Here is a 22591-nt window from a genome sequence, read left to right as displayed (position 1 = left end):
GCAGGATAATAGGGAGGAAACCTCATTTATTTAGAATCCAGACAGTCAGGAAGTGGGGGGTAGGGGGGGAAGCAAACATGTAAATATGCGGGTTATGTTCTAATTTTATGAGGAGACACTTGAAAAGCACAGAAGTCCATATCTGAGGTTTCGTTATACAAGCAGCTAACAAGCTAGAGATGGCAAACAGGTCCCCATGCTCAGGTGCAGCCAATAGAACATGGTGTGTGGTTGAGTTTTGTTTTTGTTTTAAATTTCAGTCTAAATTGAAGTAGTGGGGATTTTATATTTTAATAAGTATTTCTCTGGGAAACAAAAGGCATATATGGCAACACTCATTACAACAGGGCGCAAAAGGCTAGAGTTAAGCAGCGCCTCCTTACTTTGGATGGGCAGGTGCTATCTTGTATGCCAGCCACTGCCCTTCCGACTTGGTCCCTTACCACATGTGAGTTGCCATTTATCATATGTCTTATGCTGGTGTTTTCTCTACACCCAGTTTGTTCCATGCATTCATTAATTCAGAAAAGATTTATTGAACACCTGCTATGAACCAAGTACCATCCTGGGGATATAGCAAAAGAAAAATAGTCCTTGCTCTCAAGGAGCTTCGTTTTGGTCATGATAGTAAAAAGGACAAACTGAAAACAGAGTATGTAAGTTGAAAATATAATTGGTTAGTGATTAGTGGTAGCAGAAAAATAAAGCAGCGAAAGGGCACAGAAGTGTCAGGTTTGGGGATTCATGTTAAAAATCTGGAGGGACTGACCAGGAGAGACTATGTGAGGAATGCGACTTGTGAGTTAAAACCTAAAACAAGGGAGTAGGCCAGGTGACTATCCAGGATTGGAACCTTCCAGGCAGACAGAATAGCACATGCAGAGAGAACATGTGTCTGGTATGTTCCAGGAGCAGTGTGGCTGAAGCAAAGCGAGTGAGAGAGAGCAGCGATTAGTGGGAGATGGGGTAGGGAGGGCAGGTCATATGGGCCTTGTGGGTATCCTGAGGATTTCCGCAGTTGCTCTGAGTGAAATGGAGAGTCATGAGAGGAGGACTGTGTTGAGACCAGGCTGGAATGGGGACGAGGGGTGGGTCAGGGACACTCTGCAGGAAGTGACCACTGGAATCCAGGTCACAGATGATGCAACTTGGACCAGGGTGGTGGCAGTGGAAATAGAGAAAGGGAGAGGATTGGAGACGCATTTTGGATTTAGAAATGGATAATGGATTGGATGTGGGGGATTGGATGTGGGGGACTGGTTGCGTTTGGACCAGGGAGGTAAAGGTGGAGTTGATAAAGAGGTTAGATTCTGGAGATGTTTTGAAAGTAGATCCTCTGTGAAGGTAGATGTTTACTGATAGATGGATGTGGGATCTGAGAGAGAGGAGTCAGGATGACATGATGTTTGTTTGGCCTGAGCGATTGGAAGGATGGAGTTGCCATGTGCTGAGATGGGGAAGCCATTGACAGGAGGTCTACTGGGGGGTGGGGCAGGGGGTGGTGACTAGCTTCTCAGTTTTGGAGAAGTTGAGTTTCAGATGCCTGTTGGACAGCCATAAGGAATTGCTGAGAAGGCAACCTCCTACATAAGACAGAAGGAAAACAGGCCAACTCCCATGCCAGCTCTGATTTGGTAGTGTTGCCTAGAAAGCTATATTGTGGAGATTTTTAAGGCCTGTCCAGACTCAATGGGAAATAGTTTCCTTCCTGATCAATGGTCAAGCCTGTCTCGGGAGCTGGATAATAAATAATGGTGAACTCTGTAGTGTGAGAAGAAAATAAGAGAATTTCTATTTGTATTTATTTTTGCCTTATCTTTTTAACATTTCTTAGTATTTTCTATAATGTACGTAATAGATAAGCAAGTAGATATAGTTTATTAATCAGGTATTCAATATATATCGTGAAAGGGTGCTGAAACAGTTTTTACCCATAAGAATGGACAAAACAATTTTGAGGGGTATAACAGATGCTCCAAATAGTGACCTGGAATACTATAAGCTCTGTAGTGTCTCCTGCAGCCTCATAGAAAAATATTAAATTATGCTCAGTTTGATATAATATATGATTTTAAAAATATGAAATATGTATTTAGATGCAACATCACTGTGGTATCTCTACCAAAAATATTTAATCTGCATCTTATCATAAGAAAACAATCAGATAAATCCAAATTGAGGCACATTGTGTAAAACAACCAGCTTTCAAAAATATCATTATTATCTAAGACTTAAAAAAGAAAATCTCAGGAATTGTTCTAGATTAAAGGAGATGAAGGAGTTAGGGGAACTAAATGCAAACATGATTCTTGATTGGATCTGGGGTCGAGAAGAAAAACAAGTCATTTTGGAAGGTCATTATTGGAACAATTGGAGAAGTTGGCATTTAGATTGTGTGTGGTATTGTATTGGTGTTTAATTTTCTAAGTGTGACAACAGTGGTTGTATGGGAGGCTACTGTGTTCATAGGAGACCCAGGCTGAGGTGTCTCGGGATGAGGAGTCACGATGTCTGTGAATCTCATATGGTTCAATAGAACACATGGATTTAGGTGACAGGCATGTCAGTGTTCAGTGTACAATTCTTACAGCTTTTCTGTAGGTTTGAAATTCTTTAGAGTTAAAAAGTTGGGACAGATTGTACTCATATAAAAGTTTTCCAATTCTCAGAAACGTAGGAAATCCAATAATGATGTATTCAACCACTTTTGGTATCCAACCACTAGTTGTTTCATCAACTGCAACTCTTCTTCACCTTTTTGTTTGTTTGTTTGTTTGCATGGGCAGGCACCAGGAATCGAACCCCGGTCTCTAGCATGGCAGGCAAAAACTCTGTCTGCTGAGCCACCAGGGCTTGCCCGCTCTTCACCTTTTTTTAAGCAAAAATAATTACCAAATATTCTCCACCACAGTAGTAATCCCTGGGATGTTTATTTTCTAGTGATCTTCACATCCATTGAATTACATTTATCATCCTGAATAGTCTTTCTTAAAGATTAAGAAATTCATGCTTTTAACTACCATAGTCACAACTTTTTGAAAGGGCTTATTGTGTGCCAGGCTCTGTTCTAGGCATTTTACACTATTAGCCCATTTCATCCTCACAACTACTCTATGAGGGAGGTGCTACTACTATCTCCATTTTCACAAAAGGAAATTGAGGCCCAGAGAGGCCATGAAACTCCCCCAAAGTCACACAGCTAGTGAGGGCAGAGTGTCAGAGGGTATGGACCTGGGCCCTGCAGTGTTCATCACCACCCTGGACCGTGCATTTCACACTGTGAGCTGGGTTATCTAGGTTGGCTCGAGCTGCCATGCCAGGGGTAGAGCTTCTGCCACTCAAACTTTTGCTTTTCTCTAAGAGGTTCTGGGTTCATTTCCATAATGGACAGAGAACTTCCTGAGAAAGGGAATAAATGATAACAGAGGGCAGGCCACGGTGGCTCAGCAGGCAGAGACCCGGGTTGGATTCCTGGTGCCTGCCCATGCAAAAAATAAAAAAATAACAGAAACTAATACCAGGCATGGGTGAGATGTTTTCTACACATTGCCTCATTTAGTCCTCAAAACACTTGTATGGGGCCAGGGCTTTTGTTATCCCCACTGAACAGGAGAGAAAGCCACGACAGAAAGAGATAGTTTCCAAAACTGCCTTTAAGTCCTAAGGTGTGGAGCCAGCCTTTGAACTGAAGCAGCCTGACTCTCGAGTCTTGTCCACCACCCTGTTTAGGGGATGAGAATGGCTCTCCACAACCCCACCAGCCCTAAGGCTTGGTTCTACCTACCATCTCAATGGGGCTGAAGGTAACTGAGCCTTGGATTGTAGGCTGTGGGGTAATGAATTTCACCCATCACTTTGTGCACCCCTTTGGCTCTCAGTTGGGGACTTTCAGTAATGAAGAGAAGTGGGAGAAGCCAAAAAGGGAGGAAGGAAGCATTGTATCCTTCCTGCTTGGGGCTTCTCATCTGGCCGGTGACATTCCATTTTCAGCCTTCCTTTAAGGTGACATTTCAGCAAGTAACTTTTACTAATTAAATGCACTTGAGGAAGAAACTCCTTGACATTTTGGCCTTGATGATTGTTTTGTCTTTTTCTTCTTTTAGGAAAAAAAAAAAAAACAACTGAAAAACAAGAGAAGGCCTTATTCCTTTGAGGTGGAGGTAATTGGTAAAGTTCACAGGCAGAGCAGCCAATATCCCAGGATCTCCTCTGCCCTTTTCCTGGGTTGGGCTCACCTCCCTCCTCAGTGGGGAGCCGGTTTGTGGCTGGCCAGCTCCTTGGACCCTGGACTCTAGGATGAGAGCCCAGCTTGAGGCATGGCAGTCCCAGCTAGGGGTGGGGCAAAGGTGTCCCTCAAAAAGCTCTGCCCCCCAGGAGCTCCCTTTCCCAGAGTATAAAGACACACCCAAGCTTCCAGGACTCGGTGGCCTTTATGTGCCTCTCCCTCAATTAAATTAATACACAGTTGTGGAATAATAGCATGAGGCAGTAGAGTGAAGTGGTTAAGAGCATGGTCTCAACCATGGGTTGAAGCCTACCTCTACCACTTACTAGCTGTGTGACTTTGGGCAGGTTACTTAGCCACTCTGAATATTGGTGTCCCTTTCTGGGAGTGGGGGTGAGGGGTGGACAATAATAGTATATTTCTTATAAGGGTATTATGAAGATGAAATGATTTCCTGCATATCAGGTATGTACACAACCTGGAATACAGTAAGCACAACAGAAAAGCCTGCTGTTCTTGCTGGTGGTCACAGTACAATGCTAGACCTGTAGAGAAGACATAGGCATTTAGGACATCGTCCTGTCCTTCAGGGAGGGCAGTATAGCATTATAAAGGGTGTGGTTTTGGAGAAGCTAAATAGGCCTTTAGTAAATCACTTAATCCATTAAACCTCAGTTTTCCCATCTGAAAACAATCTAAGAGGGGTGTCGGGTGAGTGAAATGAAATGATGGGTTGTAAACACCTTGTCTGGTGCCTGGCACAAAGTTGGATCTTAATACATATGGATTGTCTTTCCCTGTCCAGGAGCTCATCCTCTGGCTGGGGAGAGAAAGCACATCTAGAGCCAGGGCAGACTCCTGCAGGAGTCTGAAGGCCAGAGGGGTTAATTCCTGTAGCTAGACTGCTCTGGGAAGGCTTCCTGGAGGAGGTAGGACCCTGCCTGGGCCTTGAAGGATGATAAATAGATTGAGCAGAGAGGATACTTCAGGGAGAAAAAATGGGGCAACCAATGGTGGAGGGGAGGTTGAGGAGATGGGGAGGGCAAGGAGAGGACCTGCCCTGTGGTTTTTTTCCCTGCCTTATTGTTAATAGTCTGCAGAGGAGATTCTGCTACTCTTTCTTCTTTCCCATATCATTGTCTTATTGGAGTCTTCTCTGCTATCTTACTTACATCCCTTTTTTTTTTGGAGGTGGGGGGCAGGGAGTACATGGGCTGGGAATCGAACTGGGCCTCCCATATACTTACATCCTTCTTGCTGTCAAGTTGAGGTCAGTTCTCCAGAATTGGAGGGCAGTAGTTATTTCAGAGGAATGAGCTTTTCGCATCTTCCTTAGCACCTTTGTGCCTTATATTGGGGTAAAGACCAAATGAGGTTTCTTAGACAAAAGAGGCAAGAATTCGAGGGTCAAATTCCAGTAAAAGTCTGACCATGAAGGACCAAAATAAAGCATCATCTAAAATGCAAGAACCAGGCCCAGACTGTGTAATGAGTGAGATAAAGAACAGTCAAATCAGTGCCGTGAGACATGCGGACTAATCATTTGAGAAAAATAAAGCTAGAGTTCCACTTAATACGATACACTAAATAAGTATAGGTAAAGCTTTACATATGTAAAAGCAAAAACTCTTTTATATGTATTTCTGAATATGCAGTTTAGGGCCTCATTCCAGACTTGAAGAATAGAAATAAAAATCTTCTATTTGTTAACAAAAGAAGTCCCACCATGAACTAAAAATGAATGACAAGGAGGTGCAAGGGTGGTTCAGTGGTAGAATCCTCAGCTGCCATGTGGGAGACTCGGGTTCAATTCCTGGCCCATGTACTTCCAAAAAAAACAAAAACAAATTTAACAAATGGTCCTGCAATAATGGGATACTCACATGGAAAAAGAATAAAATGTGACCCCAGCCACACAACATAAAAAAAAAGAAGAATGTCACACCCTATACAAAAGTTAATTCAAAATGGATCAAAGATCTAAACATTAGGTCTAAGACCATAAAACAGTTAGAGGAAAATGTAGGGAGATATCTTACGAAACTTAAAATTGGAGGCAGTTTTATGGACCTTAAACCTAAAGCAAGAGCACTGAGGAAGGAAATAAATAAATGGGAGCTCCTCAAAATTAAACACTTTTGTGCATCAAAGAACTTCATCAAGAAAGTAGAAAGACAGCCTACACAATGGGAGATAATATTTGGAAATGGCATATCAGATAAAGGTCTAGTATCCAGAATTTATAAAGAGATTGTTCAACTCAACAACAAAAAGACAGCCAACCCAATTACAAAATGGGAAAAAGACTTGAACAGACACCTACCAGAAGAGGAAATACAAATGGCCAAAAGGCACATGAAGAGATGCTCAGTGTCCCTGGCCATTAGAGAAATGCAAATCAAAACCACAATGAGATATCATCTCACACCCACCAGAATGGCCATTATCAACAAAACAGAAAATGACAAGTGCTGGAGAGGATGCGGAGAAAGAGGCACACTTATCAACTGTTGGTGGGAATGTCAAATGGTGCAACCACTGTGGAAGGCAGTTTGGCGGTTCCTCAAAAAGCTGAATATAGAATTGCCGTACGACCAAGCAATACCATTGCTGGGTATCTACTCAAAGGACTTAAGGGCAAAGACACAAACGGACATTTGCACACCAATGTTTATAGCAGCGTTATTTACAATTGCAAAGAGATGGAAACAGCCAAAATGTCCATCAACAGAAGAATGGCTAAACAAACTGTGGTATATACATACGATGGAATATTATGCAGCTTTAAGACAGGATAAACTTATGAAGCATGTAATAACATGGATGGACCTAGAGAACATTATGCTGAGTGAGTCCAGCCAAAAACTAAAGGACAAATACTGTATGGTCCCACTGACGTGAACGGACATTCGAGAATAAACTTGGAATATGTCATTGGTAACAGAGTCCAGCAGGAGGTAGAAACAGGGTAAGATAATGGGTAATTGGAGCTGAAGAGATACAGACTGTGCAACAGGACTAGATACAAAAACTCAAAAATGGACAACACAATAATACCTAATTGTAAAGTAATCATGTTAAAACACTGAATGAAGCTGCATCTGAGCTATAGGTTTAGTTAGTTTGTTTGTTTGTTCGTTTTTTTGTTTGTTTTTTTGTTTTTTTGTTTTTTGTTTTTTACTATTATTATTACTTTTATTTCTTTTCTCTATATTAACATTCTATATCTTTGTCTGGTGTGTCGCTAGTTCTTCTAAACCGATGCAAATGTACTAAGAAACGATGATCATGCATCTATGTGATGATGTTAAGAATTACTGATTGCATATGTAGAATGGTATGATTTCTAAATGTTGGGTTAATTTCTTTTTTTTTTCCGTTAATTAATAAAAATAAATAAATAAAATAAAATATGGTGCCTGGCAAAAAAAAAAAAAATGAGCACAACTCACTTGTTTTCTAGCAAAAAAAAAAAAAGAAGAAGAATGATAAACAAAGAACTAAAAAAAAAATTGCAAGGCATATGATAAAGAAAAAAATATGAAAAGAGTTAATAGTCTTGAAATGTAATCGGCACATATAAATCAATAAGAAAACAAGAAGTATCCCCATAAAAGAATGAGCAAAGGACATGAATAATTAATTTACATAAAAAGTATAAAGTCTAATAATGTCAAAATATATTTATTACTACTAATAACAAAGCTGCTTTTCATCTCTTCAGTTGGCAAAGACATTTTATAGATACCCTGGAATACCTTGTTTTATTGCACTTCACTTTATTGTACTTCACAGATACTCCGTTTTTTACAAATTGAAATTTGTGGCAATCCCATGTCAAGTGAGTCTATTGGTGACATTTTTCCAATGCCATGTGCTCGCTTTGCGTCTCTGTCACATTTTAGTTAAGGTATGCATATTGTTTTTTTAGACATAATACTTTTGCACACTTAATACACTATAGCTTAGTTTAAACATAACTTTTATATGCACTGGGAAACCAAAAAATTTATGACTCACTTTATTGCAATATTTGTCTCATTGCGGTGGTCTAGAACAGAACCCGCAATATCTCTTGAGGTATGCCTGCACCCAGTGTTGGTGAGAGTGGATTGGTTCAGCCTTTCAGGAGGGAAATTTGGTAATAAGAATTGTATCAAAAGCCTTAGCATGTTTCATAACCTTAGATTGAGAAATTCCACTTCTAGAAATTAATCCACTTCTAGAAATAATCATGAGTGTGCACAAAGATATTATTACAGAAATGTTTTAGTTTGGGTTTTTTTTCTAATAGGGAAGAAGGAGAAAGCTTAAATTTCCAACAATGCACATACCTGTTTGGTAAAACACATCATGATGCATTCACCCAGTGGAATTCTATGTGGCCATTAAAAATGATGCTTTTTACTTCTTACTGGCATGGAAAAGTGTTAATGGTAAATTTTAAATGAAAATATTAATTTACAAAGCAGTTTGTGATGATGCCATTTTTGTAAATCTGTGTGTATTTATTCCTAGAACAAAGATTATAAAAATAAACATTTTAAAGGATTATTTCTGGGCAGTGAAATTACAAGTGATTATTATTTATCTTCTAAATTTTCTACAATGCAAATGAATATTTCCATGATATGAAAAATACAACAAACTTTATTATATAGAAAAGAACAATTCACTGAGAAAATGCTTAGCATAGATAGAATATGCCTCTTCTATACAGTGTCATATCTCTAATAACTCACTTCCTCAGTGTTTCCTAAGTGTGAGGGTCCCCAGGAAAGGCAGGGATCCCCAAGAACTTCTCTCATTTGGAGCATTACTGGGGGCCTGTGGTTTGCCTCTTGGTCCTGTGGAATCCAGCTTGGGAGAACACAACAAAGTATCCCAGGTTTGGGAGGTGGAAAAGAAATGGCAACTGTCAGGTTTTATAAAGTCTGAACCAAAAACTCCCTCGGTGAGGATCTGTTTCCTCTGCCCACGTTTTCCCCAAAAGGGAAATTAACTAAGGTTGAGTATGAGGGCTTGTCCAAGGCCACACAGCCAACTTAATGACAAGTGAGACCTTGAATCGAAGTCTTTCCACCCTGTTGTGTTTTTGTAATGAGCTGATTCAGACCAACTTTCTCTCACTTCACTCGGTATAGGAATTACCTGGGGATTTTGTTAAAATGCAAGTTCTGATTCAGTAGGGCAGAGGTGGGGGCTGAGAGTCTGCATTTTATCTAGTTCCCAGGTGATTTGCTACTGCTGCTACTGTTACTGCTGCTCTGGGGACCAAAGCGTGAGCAGCAGTGGTGCAGAGCAGATTCTGGAGTCAGAGGGCCAGCTTTCCAACCTTAGCTCTGTCACAGACTGACTGTATGACTTGATAACTTCTCTGTGTCTCAGTTTTCTAATCTATAAGTGTACTACCTTACAGTTTTTTTATGAAGATTTAATACGTTATTACATAAGTGCTTAAAACAGCGTTCAGTAAGAACTAGCTATTAGATTTCCTAGAGCATGCAGTCGGTGAGGTAGGGTTTGATGAATGAATACATGAATGAATGAGTAACCTTTGGAGAAAAGTTCTTTCATTGGCGATTAGAGTCGGAGAAGCAAAAAAGGAAGGCCCGGGTTGGTGGGAAAAGTCCCACCTCCCAGAAAGTTCTTTCCAGGAGGGCCCGGAAGTCAATGCGGCCGCCCAAGCGGGGGAGGGGCAAGAGCCCTGCCGGCCTTTCCTTCTGGGGCGCCGGCGGCCCCGCCTCTTGGAACGTTGCGACGACTGAGCATTCCTCGGTTGCTACATCGTCGCGAGGGGCGGGGCGCCTGTCAGGGAAGAGGCGCGCGCGCGCGCAAGCGGCGCGCGGGCTGGGGCTCCGCAGCTCACTGCCAGCGCCAGCGCCAGCGCCAGACCCGCGCCCCGCGCTCTTCTGCCGGCCGCTTGCGCTCTGGCTTACCAGCCCGCACTCCCGCCTCGCCTGCGTGCTGCCGGAGAATGGAGCTGCTGTGCTGCGAAGGCACCCGTCACGCGCCCCGGGCCGGGCCGGACCCGCGGCTTCTGGGGGACCAGCGTGTCCTGCAGAGCTTGCTCCGCCTGGAGGAGCGCTACGTGCCCCGCGCCTCCTACTTCCAGTGCGTTCAGAGGGAGATCAAGCCGCACATGCGGAAGATGCTGGCATACTGGATGCTGGAGGTATCTTCGGGACAGGCCCACCCCTCCCCCGCACCCCGGACTCCGGACATCCCGGGGCCGCCCTGTTGGGGCATCTCGGTCCCAACAACAATCAGCAAGATGCTTCGGCGACCCAGACCTCTGGGGCCTAGCGTTTCACTTGGGCACCTAGCTGACTACCTACGTGGTGTTCCCTTCCCTTCCTCAACTATGATCGATTCCTTCCGACACTGCCTTCCAGTCCCTTGGCACCCTAACCCTTCTGTCTTCGGGCCGGGAAAGCGGGACAAGGGCCATCCTCTCCCCTCCGGCCTTTTTCTGCTTCTCTCCCTCCCCCGCTTCTCAGGAGAGCGAGTCTGGAAAACTCAGGACACGTCCGCCCCCGCCCCAGAGCCGGTTCCTGTGTCTTGTCGCGGGGTTCTGGCGGGGAAGGCGGTGGGGGTGGTGCGCGCACTGTTCCGGCCGTCAGGGAAATGAAAAGTGGGGGAGTCGCCTCCCTTCCCTTTGGGTGTGTGCAGTGGGTGATGGTAATTGGGGGAAGGTCCTAGCTCCCCGGCTACCATGGGTGCCTCTTCCGTTCCCTCTCGCTGTGGGGGAGGGGATCCTCATTTTGGAATTATTGGAAAGAGACCGACTGAACGAAGGGCTCTCCTCTTGCCTCTCTCCTCGGGGGCTAGAAGGAGGAGGCCACGCAGAGGAAGCGGGGCGGGGGTCACCTTGTGGAGTGTGTATGTACTTTATCCCCCCGTCCATTTTTGCTCCCCATTCCACCAGCGCCCCTCCCCCATAGTGCTGCTGCCTTCCCCTCGTCCCTGCCCTAGAAGTGACTGTGCGCCCTCCCCCAGGTATGTGAGGAGCAGCGTTGTGAGGAGGAAGTCTTCCCCCTGGCCATGAACTACCTGGATCGCTACTTGTCCTGCGTCCCTACCTGTAAGGCGCAGTTGCAGCTCCTGGGTGCGGTCTGCATGCTGCTGGCCTCCAAACTGCGTGAGACCACGCCCCTGACCATCGAAAAACTGTGCATCTACACTGACCACTCCGTCTCTCCCCGCCAACTGCGGGTGGGTAACCTCCGCTCCCACCCCCTCTCCGGGTACCTTCCCAGGAAAAGGAAAGCAAAGACCTCTTTAGGAAGGGAGCAAAGTCTTTGAGGCAAACCGCGGCTAATTTTTGAAAGGAATCCCAGTGGCAAAGAGAGATGAGGCAGTGGATAATGGCTTGAGCTGTCAGCGTGAACAAACCCTCCTCCTCCTGACCTCCAGGGGGCGCCACTCTTTTCTGGTCTTTCCCCTAGATAGCAACGAATAAATGCGTGTCTTCAGACCCTAGTACTCTGCCTCTGGGTTTACACAGCCCCCGTGGGTTATTTATTGGCAGCAGAAAGGTATGCTTGCACACCACCGCTGGAGTGGGGGAGTGGAATGTGCTTCGGTGGCAGGGGGTGGGGGCGCTGCCTTGATACAGTCTTCATCCCTATGTGGGCTTTGTGATAGAAAAGCCTTCCAGAGCAGATTAAAGCCAGACCCTGATTGCTCTGAGGAGGGGCTGAGATGCTTCATGCCACCCTTTTTCCTTCCCCTTATATTCCAGAAAAGACTTCCTTCCTAACCCTCCATTCCGTGCCTTCATTCCGAGGAGCTTGAGCAGCTGCTTTGGGCCTGGTGGAAACATCTCCCCCTTTCCCCTTAGCCAGAGGCCTGGGCGGAGGGACAGACAGGGAGCTGAGTTGCAGCTGCTTCCGATGTGATAATGATGCCCCCTCCCCAGCCTGCTCACTCTGACCAAGCTCTTTCATAACCCTGTGGGGAGCTGCTGTCACCCCTGTGGTTTGGGAAGTGGCTCCCTGGGCCTCTTGCTGGGAACTTAGGTTGCACTCCTCCTAAGGCAAGGCAGGGGAGTCACCCCGTTTTTTCCTACTGAGCCTGGGGACAAGGAGAAGGAGCTGCTTGAACCTGGAAGAGGTTATTTAGGGTGTGTTGTAGATCATTTCCTGGGGGGCTTCGAGGAGAGGGTGGGTGAGCTGGCACCATCCTCCTCCTTGCTCCTGGCCTCCCAAGTCTCCTGACCCTGAGAGAAGTCTCTGGGCCCCATCTCCCAGGGAGGAGGGCAGCATGCAGGCTGCTGTGATTGGCTGGCTGGGAAGCCAGGGTACTGGGGCCTCTGACTGCTGTGAGTTTGTGAGTCGAGGAACAGGATTCTTCCTGCCAAGTAGCTCTCAGAGATGGGAGTAGGAGGCCAGAGTCAGGAATCTGGGAGGCCCCACAGCTCTTTGTGATGAATCTGGTAGTTTTTGGCAAGTCTGGAGGTGGAGCTGGTTTCCAGGGCCAGCAAGCAAGATGTTTGGAGGGCTTGGACTGGAAGGTAGAAGACTTCCTTTCGTGAGAAGTCTGGGATGGTGCGTATGTTTCTGTGAGCGGAGTTTTTCAGAACCGTCAAAAAGCACTCTTGCCTCATTCCCTCTGAGCTGGTGGTGGAGTATGCAGACAACTTCCTAGAAGGTTAGTGTTGGAAGGGACCTCAGAGAACTCCAGTCAGTCCAAATCCTTGTGCAGCAGAAAAGGTAGGAGGTCCAGAGGAGGGAATTGTTCTGCCTCAGCATTGCTTTGAAGTGGGTGAGTTTAGAATCTGGGTTTTTCTAGCTACACCAGTTGCCTGGAAGGCTAGGATATAAGGGAAGCTGCCAGCCACTGCAGCTATGTGCTCCCAGGGCTATGTTCTCTGCCATGCGAGGGCTGGGATCCTCAGGGATTGCCTCTGCTATAGGCAGGTGTCTACTGTCCCTCACCCAGGATCACATAGGCAACCATTCCAAGTTGCCTACCAGCTGTTTCCTTGGGTGTTTTCTGTTTATTCCTGAGTTAGGAGTTTGGCCATTGGGACGTGCTCGGGAGTAGAATCCTACCTTCTTTGCCCAACTTCTCACTTGAGGGCAGGATGTTTTCTGTGAGGTGCTGTGGAGGCCTTGGGGCTGATTTGGGAGGATGATATCTAGGCTGAGGCCAAGAGGAGAACAGCTGTGGCTGGGGGCCTGGAAGAGGTTGGGTGGGGTTGTCATTTCTGCCTCAGTAAAGGGTCAAACACATGAGTTCCTTCCTGAGATAAAACAATGAAGAAATCCTCATATTTGCAAGTCGGAAATGGGGCCTGAGCTAGGAACCCAGATGAGCGGATTGGGGTGGGGTTCCCAGCCTTAGTCTAGGACCTAGGCTTGGGTAGGTGGGGATAAGGTTTGGTCCCTCAGGGATCATCTAGACTGTCCTGTCTGGCTTGGCCTCTGCCTCTCCTCTTGGAGCTCAAGTGACAATGAGCACTCTCTGGGTTCCTGTTCAAGGGGGCAGGGTGGGGTACTATACCCTGGGGCCCACCCCCAGTGTCCCACCAAGGGGATGTGGGTTGTATTGGGCAACCTCCCCTTTGAGGAACTCAGGAGAGGCTGAGTGGCTCTTTCACAGGAGATGTGGCCTCGTGCCCATTCCTGTTTCTTCAAGAGGATATGGACCTGGCTGGGACACAGAGTTGAAAGAGGGGCTAGCGGTGATCTCAGCTCTTGCTGTGGAAGTGCTTGGAGCCCTGAATGAAATTAGAGGACCTGGATGATTAGCCCCCCACAAAGATAACCAAACAGGATTAAAAGAGATAGGGCAGTTCAACAGTGGCTCAGTGGCAGAATTTTTGCCTGCCATGCCAGAGACCTGGGTTTGATTCCCAGTGCCTGCCCATGCCAAAAAAAAAAGAGTCCATGTAAAGCCCTTAGTGCTGACACCTAGTAAATGATCACTGGCTGCCTAAAGCAAATGCCTCCAGCTGTTCCCTGTTCCGAATCATCGCCCCTGCAATGCCAGTCCTTAAGCTCAGAAGCAGAACTGGAGTCTGGTGCTTCAAATGTTTGATGGGCTCCCTCTGCTTCCCTGCTTCAGACACTGACCTTAACCTCTCCCTCAAACCCCAGGATTGGGAGGTGCTGGTCCTGGGGAAACTCAAGTGGGACCTGGCTGCTGTGATTGCCCATGATTTCCTGGCTCTGATTCTGCACCGCCTCTCTCTGCCTCGTGACCGGCAGGCCTTGGTCAAAAAGCATGCCCAGACCTTCTTGGCCCTCTGTGCTACAGGTAAGTACCCTGCATTCATTTTTGTCAAATAAAAAAAAAATCAAAAGACTTACAAGGGTAATTAGGAGTTTCCAGTTTATATGCCTCTCAAAATTCATTTGTGAAAATTATATCGTCAATGACTCCTAGACTCATTAGAGAAAAACAGCAGAAAATAATGGGAAATGTAAGGTTCACAGATTTTATATGAAATCTCCTCTTTTTGTAGGAGACTGAGGGCTTACAGAGGAGCTATAACTTGCCCAAGGTCTCATAGTGAGATGGGAGCAGAACCCAGGTTTACTTCTAAGTTGTGTTTCTACACCAGGGAGGGTCTCATTCATTCCCTGAGCCCCGGCCAGGACAACCTATGGACCACCCTTGACCTAAGGAAGTCTAGTGTTAGCCCTGATCTGTCTAGGATAAGAGGCCCCTTCCTGCTTTCCTCCTTTGCTGATGTCTTACACCACTCACTGCTGTGCTTTTCCATGTTCCTTGCCCTATTTATGCTGCTTGGCACTTTCTGAGGAATAGGAAATCCTTGTCTCATGGTTCCCTCTTCCTTTTCTCAAGATTATACCTTTGCTATGTACCCGCCGTCCATGATCGCAACAGGCAGCATTGGGGCCGCGGTGCAAGGCCTGGGTGCCTGTTCCATATCTGGCGACGAGCTCACAGAGCTGCTGGCAGGGATCACAGGCACTGAAGTGGTGAGTGCTGGGAAGTTGGGTGGCAGCTGGTCTACTTGTGAAACAGTGCTATTCCATGAGGCTCCAGCAGAGGGGGTCATCCAACCTTGTCCTGACTTCTGGTTTCAGGCTCTTAAGCACTGGGGCTTCTGGGGCCTTTTATCTCCTGACTTGAAGAAGACCAAGTGTTTTGGGTGGGGTAAAGGGCCCTGCCCTTGGGTGCCCTTTCTTGCAAAGTGATGTGTTGGAATGGGGGTGGAGGACTTGGTATCGGATGCAAGGCTGCTCTCACACCCTCTTGCCACATCCTCTTGCCAGTTTCTGAGAATTAAAGGTCGGTTCCTGGGGTTGGGCTGTAGCCTAACCTCCCCAAACTTCCCTGTGCACTGGGAGGTGTCCTTCCCCTGCACCTGCTGCCTGATATTCTGGGGGGAGGGAAGTGAACCTTCCCCTGCTTTACCCAGCAGTTCCTTACTGTTCCATGTCCCCAGGACTGCCTGCGGGCTTGTCAGGAGCAGATCGAAGCTGCACTGAGAGAGAGCCTCAGAGAAGCTGCCCAGCCCAGCACCAGCCCAGTGCCCAAAGCCCCCAGGGGCTCCAGCAGCCAAGGACCCAGCCAGACCAGCACTCCCACAGATGTCACAGCTATCCACCTGTAGCTCTGGAAAGGGCCCCTGAAGTGGCCACCATGAGCAGAGGAAGGGACACTGCCCTGCCCACCCCCCCCCCCCCCATCCCTATCTCTACTCTCCAGGATTGAAGCACACCACCTATGTTTGAAGCCTGAGGGGGCTCTTACTTGCTCATTGCAAAGCCAAAGGGGCCAGGTCCTTCCTATCCCTGCATTGTGCACTAAGGGGCCAGACCAGCTGTGTTTGGGTAGCAAGTCAGGCTTCTCCTTCCCGGCCTATCCCCTCTTACCCTTTTGCCTCTGGCCAGCTCTTTTCCCTTACTCTAGCTAGAGGTGGTCCAGGCTGGTCAAGGACAAAACTGAAGCAAGTAAAAAAATGCACCAGCATTCCTTTTTGAGGCCCCTCTCTCACCGGGGCACTCAAGTTCTCAACTGCCAAAATGTTCCAGTGCCTTTGAAAGGTGTTGTCCCTTCTAGGGTTACTGCATTTGGATTTCCTTCCAAAGAGGAGATTTCAGACATTCTGATCTTTGGGAGGGGTAGTCTGGATGGCTCCTCTCACCACACTTTGGAAGCACCTGCATAATCTGTGCTCACAGCTGCTCCTGGAGAGGGGCCTAGGCCTCAGACCAGACCAACAAATTCCTCCTTGCTATGCTTTCTGCTCAGCTTCTCCCGTGTGATTGAGAGGGGTCGGTGCTGAAGAAAGAGTTGTGTTAATTTATTAATTTGCTTTGTATACAACTGTAAGAGCGTGTGGTGGGGTTTGTATATCCCATAAGTGGTGGTAACCCTGGTGGTTGCTGGTTCCCCTCCCCTCTGCTGCTGGCTAGAGAATCTTTGTGGCCAAGGAGCTGCTACGGTCTGGGGTGGGGCCATGCCCTCCTCCTCTCCCTTTGGCCCTCTGCTCCTTCAACAGTGGGGAGGATGAAGCAGGGATGCCCTGAAGGTGGCTGAACCTGCTGTCTGGAGAGGGAGGCAAGCCCTGCTGACACAGGTCTTTCCTATGGCCACAAGGTCCAGGCTGGTGGCCCAGGACCATCATGTTACCTTAATAAAAAGATTCTGGAATAAAATTGGCCTTGGCTCCTTGAAATGGATGGTGGTGTGGATAAAAACCTATTTCTAGAATGTACTGAGATAAAGGTCTTAAGCCAAGGTTGGCATGGCAAGCTTTGTTCATAAAGGGCTGGGCTACAGACACTGGACTGTATGGTCTCTACCCCAAATATAGGCAGTTCTGCTATAATGCAATATGCACTCCAAAAAAAAATCACTGTACTCTGCAAAACCATGTAGTCTAAATAGGGCTTATGGGGAAAATGGGGCTTGAGGCACAAAACTCAAAACTGTAGTCATGACATTTTTTTTAAAGGAAACTAGCAGTTTTACACATAAACCCAACTACTACAAAAAATATGGCCCATTATCTTGGAAGACACCTGAGGTTTACTTATGGAAGTGGATCATCTGAAATCAGAAGGAAAGTTACAGTACCAGATATGGATGGGCGTGGCTCCAAATGCATGTGGTGAACTGAGATAGCTGTTGAGTGTTTGAAATGTGTGTTTTGTGCACTCTGCTCAGTCCAACTGGTGCAGTTGTCTGTTCACCTGGTGTTTATCAAAGACAAAACTGCACATTATCAAACATGAAATTTGTGTTATGACCAAACTATTCCCAAGTATAATAATCAGGTTAGAACAAATTCACTTTCAAAAGCAAGTTACAAGGGCTATAGCAGGATTGTGCTCAGTTCTCCCAGCTGTAGCATGAAAGCCATAAGCAACATGTAAATGAATGGGTGTGGCTGTTACAAAATAAACTTTTATTTATGGACAGTGAATATTCTTTGACCTTTCTTGCCTATGTATCTCCACTTTCCTTGAGGAGGGGATTTCTCCTGGAGCTGTTTCAAGCACAGCTGAGATCTGAGTCTTTGGAACAACCCCCTCCTGGTTGGTGGCATTCTACCAAGGTAGCTGGTGCTGGGGAAGGTAGAGAATTTGCCCTCTGGGCATGAACAGGGTGGGTACAGCCTGAAGAAACAAACTTATAGAACAAATGGGGTCCTATGTAAACTGGTTCAGACTCCACTCCTGAAACAGGAATAGGGAAGAATTCCCATCTCTACCTTAAAGAGGGAAGGCAGAAAGAACTCCACGGACTACACCAAAGCACAGAGTGCAATAAATACCTTGTCTTTTGTTTTTATCCTCATCCCAGTGACTAGTCTCAGAGAAAATACTTATCCAAGCCCCAGCCTGGGAGTGGGGAGTCGAATCTCTAGTCAGGTCTCAGAACTGAGTAGGGATGAAGACCTAGAACAGAAGAAGAGTCAGCCAGACCCTCAGTTCTCCCTATCCAGGATAGGGAGTCACAGACGTCCCTATGACCTTCCCTGCCCTGATCCGAATCTTCAGGCTATAAAGACTCGGTGTCATTTTTAGCCACCAACAGTATCATTTGGGCCAGGACAGGTATCTGTTTCCTCAGTCCATGCTAACGGGGACGTCTTCCACATCTCGGGGGACTGCACTCTGGAGCTCACGCCTGATCTCAGGGGACAGTTGTGGATGGGGCTGTAGCCGGAGCAGTTCCAGGAGTGCCTCTTTCTGATCCGTGGCCAGATCTGCCTTGTAACGCTGGACCAAGGTCAGGAGGCACTGGTGCCAGAGCACGGGGAGTTTGCGCTTCTCTGTCCGGAACCCCAGGAAATGAAAGACCAGGGCGTCCAGCACCCGATAGGGCAGTGCGTACTTCTTGTCTAGCAGCAGTCGGAGGAAGATGCTGTTGGCACCGCTGTATTCCATCTCGGCAATTTTCAGCATGGCTGCACTAGAGGAAGAGGGAGGCAGGGGCAAGTTTAGTGGTGGGGGAAATGTTGGAGGGAGAATCCTATTTCTCCCTCTCTCTGTGCTTTCTGCCTCTTCCCCTCCTTCTCTACTGGCCCTTACAGTGTAGTATTCCTAAGGGGGCCATCTCAGGCCTCCTCTCAATTACCCAATCTTATCATACTGCTTTAACTACAATTACCATCTTTATGTGGCTGTATACCCAATTCCTACCTTTGGCTCAAAACTCTTGTTCAGTATCTGACTAAAATATGTCCAAATGTTACAACATCTCCACCCCTAACCTGTGTTCCTCATTTATTCATTCATTTATTGAACACCCATTCTATGCCAGGCACTGAGATCCTATTCACATGAACTTACATTCTAGTGAAGTAATGATAGCACCCCCGCCACTGGCTTAAACAACCACTGGCTTAAACAAGCTGTAAATCCAGTGCTATTCTTAGCTCCTTCCTTACCCCACTTTCCACTTCCCAAGTCCTGCCGATTCTACTGTCTGGATATTCATTGGCCAGTTCTCCTCCACCTCCCAGCAACACTACCTGGAATGCAACACAGGGATGGAGCACTTGGTGATGATGCTACCCACGATGATAGCTTCCCTCAGGGTACAGGTGCCTGACTCGCACAGTGGGATCAGGATCCCTGGGGAGGGTCAAAGGGGTGGTTACTTTGAGCCCAGGGTAAGAAGAAGGGGGTAGAGCAGGAAGTAATTCCCCTTTCCCAGGACTGTCACCAGAACCTGGTCCCAGAGACAGTCATTTACAAGTCAGGCCTGCTGTTTTTGCTGCAGGAGCTCCAGACCCTTCCTTCCGTTCTTCCCTGCCTCCCAGCTCCCACCTTTGAACCAGGCGCCAGGCTTGAAGAGGGCCTTTTTGAGTGCCATGTAGAGGTGAAAGTTGAGTCGTTTGTATTCAGCAATGTCATCTCGTACCCGGGGAAGCAGGACAAGGTTGTAGAAGCGCTGGGCCATGCGTTCTTTCAGGTTAGAGGCGAAAATCCTAGTGGGGGATGGGGATGTTTCTAGGTCACCTGGCCTTTTAAACACCACTGTGAATGGCACATGGAAGCAAAATACTTTCACATAAGATATTCTGTCAGTGAGGGGATTGCATATGAGCTATGTACATACAACACTCAAGTCGGATTAGAGAGGCAACGGGAAAGGAGGTAATATGATGCAACCAAAACAGAGTGGGTACTGTCTGCCTTTGGGAGAGCCAGAGCATCTCTGAACTGATGGCTACTCAGCTACGCATCTTTCCCTTCCTGCCATAGGTCCTTGCTACCATGCTGGCCACAAGGGACCCAAGAACACTTGGGAGCCTTGGATCCCGATGCCACTCTTGACACTCCAAGGTTGTAGCTAAGTCCCATAAAACCTCTCCTGGGATTCCCCACAGGGTTTTAGCCCAAAAAATGCAACAGAAAAAGCTGAGAAAACGTTGATATAAAGAAACAAAAAAGAGGGCTGTGGAGGGGAAGTTAAAATGCAATAGCGAAGACAGGGAACAGGGAAAGCCTGTACTTCCCATACCCAGCTCTCACCTGCAGACTCAATGCCATTCTGGCCCCTTTCAACTCTACCTGGTGGCTTGGTACATGGCAGCTGCAGTCCAGGCCTCAGGCTCTGTGACATAAAGGATTTGCTCCCAGTTGGAGAGTGCAGGGATGATTTTAAATGCTTTGGGCAGTTTGCCACTGCGGTACTTAGATAACACCTGGGGGTGAGAGAGATAGAATCATAATCTAGCATAAACAGTGCTTGCTGTGTGCCAGGTGCTTGTCTAAGTGCTTTTCATAATTTAACTCACAACAACCCTAAAAGGAGGTACCGTTATTACCTTCATTTTACAGATGACGTAACTGAGACGAGAGAGTTAAGCAACTAATACAGTCTTAGTGGGAAGCCAAAGCCTCTGCAAGGGTATCATTTCATCATGGCTACCCTCTCAGCTCTTACCTCCCGGACCCCTCTGTAGACTTCCAGAACCCGAGGGTCCAGCTGGGGCATGGGGAAGCCCGATATCTCTGACATGACTGTTTCAACCTCTGTCTGCTTCTCAGTCAGCTTTTCCATGATGATGTCAGCCAGGGTGCGCCTAGAAGGCCGGGAAGAGGAGGGGTGGGCGAGAAGATGCTGTGGTCTCATTCCAGGAAGCTCTAGACTCCCCATGCAATCCCTGAGTTCTGTCAAACCTGGGATTCTATGGGAATGTGCAGCTCCTGCCCTAGTCTGGGCGTGCCCACCCACCCACCACAGAATCACTACAGAGCACAAACGACCTGAAAGTCATTCAACTTAGGACAAAGCTGGCTGTCATGGGAGGTAAGAACCTGGATACAAACTGCCCAGACTCAAATTCTGGCTCTTCTCCTCCCTATATAACCTTGGGTATGATTCTTTACCTCTCAATGCCTCAATTATCTCATCTGTAAAATGGATAATAACAGAGCTTACCTCATAGTGTTAATGTAAGGTTAAATGAGTTAATATATATACGTTATCTGGAACTATTAGACATAGGAAGTGCATAGTTAAGTTTGCCTGCTTCAAACACATCCATCACATACTGGCAATATGCTGAGTACTGTCCAATTACAAAATCCTGGTCTGACCACTCCAAAATGCCAGACATATCTCATTATGCATACCAAAAATTTTCAAGTAGCTGGGGTCACAGGGGAGACTATACCATAAACTTGCCGCCATTTAAATTTATCTTGGATTGCTAGTTCCTCTAAACCGATGCAAATGTACTAAGAAACGATGATCATGCATCTATGTGATGATGTTAAGAATTACTGAGTGCATATGTAGAACGGTATGATTTCTAAATGTTGTGTTAATTTTTTTTTTCTTTTTCTTTTTTTTCTTTCTTTCCGTTAATTAAAAAAAAAAAAAATTAAAAAAAAATTTATCTTGGAAATATTTCTAAAATTTCTTCTTGGGTTCCTTAAACAGAGTACATCAAACATAATCTTTTTTTTTTTTTCTCATGGGCAGGCACCGGGAATCTAACCGGGTCCTCTGACAGGACAGGCAAGCATTCTTGCCTGCTGAGCCACTGTGGCCCACCCCATCAAACATAATCTTATCTTAAAGGTTCATAATTATCATTACAATGGCTCTGGTAAAATGGTGTCCTCAGAGGCTGCTAAAGTGTAATTAAAACTGGTTTCTCAAAATAAGCCAGAAACAAAAGGACAAACACCTCAAACTCTCACTAGTATGAACTAACTATATAATGAACAAACTCTGAGATTTCAATTAGCACAGGTTATCAGAAGATAGAGGGCAGAGATTAGGAAATTGATACTTAAGGAATATAGAATATTCAGAAAGGTTAATTGTAAAGATTTGAAAATGGTTATCACAATACTGTGTGAGTATAGCACAATACTGTAAGTACCACTTAACAAAGCTGAATGTAAGTAAGGTTGAAAAAAGGAAGGCTGAGTCATGTATGTTACCAGAAGGTAAGCTAGTGGATAAAACTGGGACTGTTTAACTTATTATAACCTAGAATGGACAATGAAGTGGAAATTGTATAAACAGAAAGTTTTTTCATGAACCAGAACGAATGTATTTCACTAATACAAGGAGTTAAAAATGGGATGTTATATGGAAAAAATACAATTAATGCAAACTAAGTTCTAGAGTTATCAGTAACCATGTCATATTCTTCATTAATGTAACCAAGGCAATATACCAAAACTAAATGTAAATAAGAGGGGACACAAGGGAGGGGTATGGGATTTTTTCTCTTCTTTCTTTTTGGAAGAAATGGGAATGTTCTCATATAGACTGTGGTGGTAAATGCATAACTAGGTGATTATACCAGAAACCTCTGATTATACACTTAGGATGGATTGCATGGTGTGTGACTAAAACTGTAAAAAAATAAAATACAATAAAATAAAACCTACACCTGTTTTCTGAGGA

At 46.1% G+C, this 22591-nt stretch overlaps 2 protein-coding genes across 7 annotated transcripts in view; one reads left to right on the top strand and one right to left on the bottom strand.

Annotated features, from left to right (window-relative positions):
* Positions 1-17633, top strand: part of CCND3 (cyclin D3) — a 103759-nt gene extending 86126 nt beyond the window's left edge. For 2 of the 5 annotated variants that reach the window (XM_077161786.1, XM_077161787.1), the window contains 4 exons: positions 11225-11440; positions 14329-14488; positions 15041-15177; positions 15648-17633. In XM_077161786.1, the coding sequence (XP_077017901.1) occupies positions 11225-11440; positions 14329-14488; positions 15041-15177; positions 15648-15815 (681 nt within the window). In that variant the 3' untranslated portion in view covers positions 15816-17633. Of the gene's footprint in view, positions 1-10082; positions 10401-11224; positions 11441-14328; positions 14489-15040; positions 15178-15647 lie in introns of those variants that run through there. The other 3 variants (XM_077161788.1, XM_077161789.1, XM_077161785.1) reach the window with 2 other exon arrangements.
* The window catches only part of BYSL (bystin like), a 27737-nt gene continuing 22744 nt past the window's right edge, over positions 17599-22591 (bottom strand). For both annotated transcript variants that reach the window (XM_077161778.1, XM_077161777.1), the window contains exons 3-7: positions 20609-20747; positions 20233-20366; positions 19486-19646; positions 19188-19290; positions 17599-18625 (exon numbers count right to left, since the gene is read on the bottom strand). In XM_077161778.1, coding sequence (XP_077017893.1) covers positions 18280-18625; positions 19188-19290; positions 19486-19646; positions 20233-20366; positions 20609-20747 — 883 coding nt within the window. In that variant the 3' untranslated portion in view covers positions 17599-18279. The remainder of the gene's footprint in view (positions 18626-19187; positions 19291-19485; positions 19647-20232; positions 20367-20608; positions 20748-22591) is intronic.

Source organism: Tamandua tetradactyla, chromosome 5 (genome assembly GCF_023851605.1).
Source record: "Tamandua tetradactyla isolate mTamTet1 chromosome 5, mTamTet1.pri, whole genome shotgun sequence".
Classification (NCBI taxonomy): Eukaryota; Metazoa; Chordata; class Mammalia; order Pilosa; family Myrmecophagidae; genus Tamandua; species Tamandua tetradactyla.
Note: the sequence above shows the minus strand (reverse complement) of the source record. Positions and strands in the feature narration are given on the sequence as shown.